The sequence below is a fragment of the Gavialis gangeticus genome, unplaced genomic scaffold, assembly GCF_001723915.1.
Source record: "Gavialis gangeticus isolate Ggan-Ray unplaced genomic scaffold, GavGan_comp1, whole genome shotgun sequence".
Classification (NCBI taxonomy): domain Eukaryota; kingdom Metazoa; phylum Chordata; order Crocodylia; family Gavialidae; genus Gavialis; species Gavialis gangeticus.
Genome location: NW_017729022.1, coordinates 135,123,627 through 135,130,433, shown reverse-complemented (window position 1 = coordinate 135,130,433; position 6,807 = coordinate 135,123,627). Strand labels below are relative to the sequence as shown.

At 40.2% G+C, this 6,807-nt stretch overlaps 1 protein-coding gene across 5 annotated transcripts in view; it reads right to left on the bottom strand.

Moving 5' to 3' along the window:
* The window catches only part of PLCB1 (phospholipase C beta 1), a 948,624-nt gene that overhangs the window by 351,687 nt on the left and 590,130 nt on the right, over window positions 1–6,807 (bottom strand). For all 5 annotated transcript variants that reach the window (XM_019516220.1, XM_019516217.1, XM_019516218.1 and 2 more), the window contains 2 exons: window positions 6,339–6,392; window positions 5,334–5,409 (listed from right to left, as the gene is read on the bottom strand). In XM_019516220.1, coding sequence (XP_019371765.1) covers window positions 5,334–5,409; window positions 6,339–6,392 — 130 coding nt within the window. The remainder of the gene's footprint in view (window positions 1–5,333; window positions 5,410–6,338; window positions 6,393–6,807) is intronic.

Below are 6,807 nucleotides of genomic sequence, written 5' to 3'. Positions count from 1 at the left end.
AGTCCCGTTTCTCTTTTTGGGGTTTTTTGTTGTTCTCCCGCCCTGGCGGGGGGTCGGGCTAGAAGATCTACTAGGTCCCTTCCGACCCTTAATCTATGAATTTATGAATCTATGAAACTGCTTGGGGAATGGGGTGCATGTTTACAAAACGGGAAGGCATCTGGATGACATTGTTTTTCATTTTTTTAATCCAAAATAAAAAAATATCAGTGCATTAAGTGGAACCCATTTGGACTTTCTCAGGTGTCTGCTTAAGCGGTAGGTGGACAATGGAGATGAGTTTTCTTTATTTATGTATCTTTGAGAACTCAATGGAGAAAGTGTTTCCAAAGAATTAATGCCGTCTTTAGATGTAGTTACTACAATGTAAGGCCAAACTTAAGCAACATGTTAAATATTTTGGGGCTCAACACAGAACAAATAGTAACAATTCTGGAAAAGAATTTTGTACAATTGAGTAGTAGCTGTGAAATTTACTTGCTTGTGTGGGCATAATCTATAGGCAGCAGCTTCATATAAGACTGTTCCATAGAATTAGGCAGAAAAGACTTTATTTGTGATGTGCTCAGCATCTAAAGGTACTATACCACAGCTGAAAACAGGCATTTTTCTAAAATTAACTGCTATCCAATCTTAAAAACAAAGCAAAGCAAAGCCACCTGCAGTAGCAAAGGATAACTTCTGGTAATTTTACAATACCTAACATTTTCCTTTGTAATCTGACATTAAAACCATTTTTAAAAGATTTTAGCCATTAGGAATGATCACATAGGAACAGGCAAAACAACTGACTTACTTCACACCATAGCGAACTGCTAAATTTAGACAAACCTTAGCTGTGTCAGTTAGATGAACCTTGGCCGTGTCAACTTAGCTTCAGTTTAGCTCAGCACTGTTGTATGTTTCCTGAGCAGAGCTTGATTAGTAAAACATTTATATTACTCAGTGAAGCATGCATGCCAATTTGCATAGCATCTAAAGTCTGTGTAACCAATACGCAGTTAATTAACATATACCATTGTTTTCCTAAATGAGTATTTCTCATATGGACAATTTTAACCTCAAAGCTGCAATCACTGAGGATCTTTAAGTTCCCATAAACTTAAAATTGTATTTGCTTTAATGGGAGTTTGAAGACTCTCAGTAGCTGGCAAGATGAGGGCCTTTCCTGGAGACCAGAGATCAAGGTTTCTGTCTTCTTTTCTATGCAGTGTGCTTCAAATTCAGAGAGGCATTTGAATTCCCATTCATTCATGAACTGAACTATACAAAAGATAATCAATGTAAGCTTTCGGCCAGAAATAAGCATGAGAAATTTTATAGCCCTTTTTATAATTATTTATTGACTTCTGACAATGTGCAAGCTGCCCTACAAAACAGAAAGACAAAGACTTAAGATGAAAGCTTGGCCCTAAACACTTACAATCCAAAGTGCAACTTCAGACAATCACTATATTTAGATTACAACATCTTGACTGCCAAAAGTGATTAAAATATGCCTTCATTTTCAATATCCTGGCCTGCAAGGCAGCCATATATGAGTTCAGCAATCCATACACTTTCTGTACCTGCGTTCTTTTGGTGACTTATGAATAAACTGCACAACTTTCTGCACGGCATGAAAACATCTCTCATTTCTAGCTTTGCTGAATCTTTGGCATTCTCTATTATTTTGTCATTAAGGCTCTTGATTAATTTCAGGCACTGGTGATTTATGATTTGTCTGGTGTTCCACTTGTTTTCGTAGCATCTGTATCTCTCTGTTGTTTATTTAATGGCACAACACATACCATGACAATCTGCACTGGTAGAATTTAATATGCAGTTATTTTATTTTCAAGCTAACATTCAGACTTCCTTGCTGTTTTTCAAGGGTGTCTATATGAATTGTTGTGCAGAAAACAATCTACACAGACAACATTTATGAAACAGGGTATGTAAAATAAAACTCTGAAGTTCATATTGCACTTTATTTTCCATATGTTGAGTGCCTTATGCCTCTCGTTCACTTCTAACTATCTGAGATTTTCAGAAATGCCCAAGGTCTTGGGCATTTTTGAGAATTTCCCTACCCCTTTCTTCATCTCCATTTCAATGGTTGCTCAACACTTTGGAAAATCAGATTGCTTAGGTCTTGATCCTGCAAGGTGTTAAGTGCTCTAGTCTGCTAACCCCAATCCTGCAAGGCTCTTAATTATGTGCTTAATTTGAGGCATGTGAGTCATCCTATTAAAGTCAATAGGAAGATTCCTGCACTTAAAGCAACATGGGTCAGAGTGATCAATATCTTGTAGAAATAAACTGTCAATAAGGTGCCTAAATGAGTGTTGAATTTTAGGTGTTCAGGGAAAGTTTCTTCCCTGCTGTTTTTTTGCAGCATTGTACAAAGGCTATAGAAACCTTGCTTCTAGTTGTGGGGAGAATATTCCCCATTTTGGAACTGAAGTCACTACAAGTTGCCTTTGGCCAGCTGCAACATTGGGAACATACCAGGGGTTGAGGTTGGAAGCACTGGGTCAGTGGCAAGCATCACTGCAGCAATTCTGTAAGTAACATCACTCATAGTCAGCTCAGCTCAAGGCTACTATAATTTAGGTATGCATGGCAGGAGGCATGACTGTGAGATTGAGCATCAGATCCTATCATGCCTTATTGCTGGGGCAGGGGAAGCCTGGGATCACAATACTGAGCTCCCCCTGCACCAGCAAATAGCAAACTCCTAGGCCTGGGAGCCCTATCTGCTATTCTGGGCTCCCAGTCATAGGGGCACACCATCCACCCCCATAGCTGGGAGTCCTGTCAGTTGATCCAAGCCTGCCAAAGTCATGGTGTACCCTCTGCAGCTGGAAGCCCCATCAGCTGATGAGGCTTCAGTACAGGACTGCATAGTGCTTCTCCATGGCTGGGAGTCCCATCAGATGACATGGCTCAGAACCACATCGAGTCACCTGGCCAGGGGTTCAGTTAATGGCATTATAGAAACCAGCTCAAAGTGATTACACATTTTTGTGGCACATCTTTGTGGCATATTCTTTGTTGTATGGTATCATTCATTGCTTTAACATGTGAATTGGTTAATCATGTCTTAAGTGTAACATGCGGCAGGCACTTAAGCTACTCAAGCTTGTGCTTAACATATTTTTATCTCACATGAAAAATTTGGCCCATGAGTCCTAAACTTTCTTAGTGAATATTTTTAATGACTTTCCTATGCACATTAGAAAAAATATTTGGATTTTCAGAAGGCATAATTTAAAACAAAATAAAAAGCACCCAGCAAACGAGATGGGTGCACTGAATGAACTATCAAATAATGCCCTGAATACCCTCTTTCTGAAATGGACTCTATGATATCCATACATCTTATTGAGAGCTAGTACCTTGTCTGGGTTTGAATTTGCTGTTTCATCAAAGATTTGGCCACATAGCAGTGGAATGCAAACTTGTGACTTTTAAAAGGTTTTATTTCCAGGATAATCAGATGAGTTTTCTTTATTGGCCAAAATGTACCTTTTTTTTGTCCACAATGTATAAGAGCTTTCTCAGACTATTAATACTTTTCATACTGGTATCCCAGCAACACATATAGAGCAATGTCTAGATACTACTGGTATCCCAGCAACACATATAGAGCAATGTCTAGATACTACTGGTATCCCAGCAACACATATAGAGCAATGTCTAGATACTACTGGTATCCCAGCAACACATATAGAGCAATGTCTAGATAATACTGACTACTGACTTAAATAAAAAAACCAGAAAGGTTGTGGTTTCTCTCAAGGACACTAAAGATGTTTATGTATCTCTCAGTGAGATTTAAGAAATATTTTTTATTCTTATTACTACTCAGTAAACAGATGCATTAATTCAAATGAGCTAAAAAGCATGCCTGAATGACTTTTGAATAGCTCATCCTAAATGCTAAGTTTGTTACTATTTCAATGAAAAACAAGTCTTAAAATAAGTATCTTCTTGTTTCTAACCTACTAACATTTTTAAAGAAAGGTAGTTAAGTCTTCTTAATCTTAAATCAGGGAGAATGCAGGGCAGGGTGACACCTTATAGACAAACTCTTTCAGAAAGGCCTGAGCTTGCATAGGCTACAGCCAGCTTTGTCAAATGCTATGAATCCATCCATTGCAAAGTTTATGTCTTTCTGAATGAGTTTGTCTTTAAGGTGCCACCATTTTGAAAGGAATAAATGAATAGGTAGAGAAGCAATCAAGTGTCTGCTGTTCATGGTATTATGCAGTGCATTATTTCCACAATCACTTTAGATTTTCATAATCTTTATCTATGCCTGGCAAATATTTCCATAAATTATTTGGGGTTGGGAGAGCTCCTATGTTTCTTTCTATCTCCTTATTTTCATTTCCCTCCCCCTCAATTTCTGAAATAGCTGCTGGTTGGACTGAACAGGCTCTATTTGTGAAGATTTGGCCCAATTGCTATATTGCCTCACCTTGTATCTGACTCACTTTAATGAACCACCCATGAAACATCCTGTGAGGTTTGTGAGAGGCCAGGACCCTGCACCTCTGCAGAAGAGTTCTGTCTTATATCCACTGGGACTATGCTGAAAAGGACTACCTGGTGGCAGCTGTTACTGGATCTCTCCAAAACTGGATACAGCAGAAAGACAGAAGGCTTACTTTTCACTGCAGCGTTATCCGGAGTTAACTACACTTGAATGAGCGTTGCTGGAACAAGAGCAATCACCTTTGCCAAACGCCACTCAAGCTGCACAGAGCGCTTGGATTAGCTGTACAGAGGGACTGGATTAGCAGCACAGAGTGATTGGATTAGCAGCATAGAGTAGCTGCATCCCCACTGTATTATTAGCTCCAGTATCAAGGCCCTTGAGTTCTTAACCCAGTTCACTTGGGAGTGAGCTAGGCAGAGAGTAAACCACTTCACTCAAATTAGAGATATTTGTCTCTGAACAGGAGTCAGGTGAGGGGCAGCATTCAAACACAGCTAATGTTGCAGTGGTGTCAAGTGAAATGAAATGGGGACACTGACTATATTAGAGTCTCAGGTGGTATCCACAGGGGAAGACATATGACTCTCTGTCCTTCCCTCCAGTCTGTTCACACTTCCTTCAAGCTCAACCAGCCTCAAAACAAAAATGCTCAGTTGTGCAGATAGATGCCTTTGGAGTCTGGGGGGGTATAACTTTTGTGCAGGAGAGAAAGATGAACTGGCTGAAGACCTGCTGCATAAGCACATCTTATGAAGGAATAATCAACCCTTGAGAAGTCACAACTGGAATCAGCAGTGGACTACAATGGAACTTCAGAGTGGACCAGGAAGAAACTCAAAATGCTTACCCTGGCAGAGGGAAGATTGCAAGCTTCTAATGCAGTCTCCACTCGTTTTCTGTCAGTGGAAAATAGGCGGTATATGCTGCCAAATGGAAATCAACAGAGGAATTAATTCAGTGGCACATCACATGGTCCTGTGTTATACAACTACAAGCTGTGCAAAAAATACAAGGCTAAATAGATTGCACAGCACAGTGACATTTTTGAAAGACCTGTGTGTTTATCGTTTGCTTCATAGCCAGTTATTAAAATAGAAATGCTATTTTTTAACTTTTTAAAAATTACAATGGTAACAATATGGAAAAAAATCCATGCTTGTCCTGTAGACCACGGCTAAGAGGGAGGGGGAGGGAGGATGAAGGAGAAGTAGCTATACCACATGTGGACAGAGTGAGCCTAGGAGGGAGACACCTCTGATTCCTTTCACCTCTAGGTTACCAGTTCAACTCATGCCCCAAGTGGCTACACGCTTGTGTATATGACTTCTGTGGTATCTCCACACTACTGCCTCAACAGGTATCTAGGTACTCTAGTCATTATGGCTTCTTTCATCAAAGTATCTTAGTGATCTCTAACATGCTTAACTTTCCACACCCTGCATGAGGGATTTTGATAACATCTCTATTTTCACAGGCATGGGAAGGCCAAGTGATTTGAGCCAAATGAAATGTCTGGCAAAGAAGAGACTTAAGCACAGGCATCCTGTGCACAAACCACAAGGCTCTTCTTCCTTTTGAACAGCTTGGATGGTAGTCCTGTCACAAAGGACATCAGGAATGAGGCCCAATTCTACCCTTCTGGAGACAGAACTGGTTTCCAACTCTGAAGTTCAGGGTGCAGCATTTAGGCACAACAGTGGGGGGACACCCCATGTTACCGCTTGCACTGGAGACATACTGCAAGTACAAGCAGGTGATTTCATGCAAAGGCATGACAGCCCAGCCCCTGTCCAAACCCCAGCTTCATAGCTTCAAGCTGAAAGATCCAGTAACAAAGGAGACAAGAACTTACTTCTTCAGAGGAATACGTCCTTCTGGTGTGACTTGCAGCTTCAGTTTTGTGTAACTGTGGAGGGAAAACAAGTTTAAATTTATTTTTCCTCCACATTAAAAAAAAATATTTCGCAAACAGTCTTTTAGCTGAGCTCCATTATTTCTGTCAGCCTGCAAGTTTGACTTGCTTATTTTGAACTATCTGAAAAATTTGGCAGAAGAGCATAAATATTTGAGTGTCAGGACAGTAATGCAGTCACAGTCAAAAGCAGTCGGGTGGGACAGTACAAACATGGTCAGGACACTAGGATCTGATACAAAATTTTTCAGTGCTGACACTGCTGCGCAAAAGCACAGAGAGGAGAAATGGACTGACCAACTGTGGAGAGTTGCTCCTTGCTGCTATGTCCATGGAGACATAGCTGAAATTTTGAAATCAAGTAGAAGGCAGAGTAGATTTGCACCTTACAGTCTTATCAAAGTGTGAA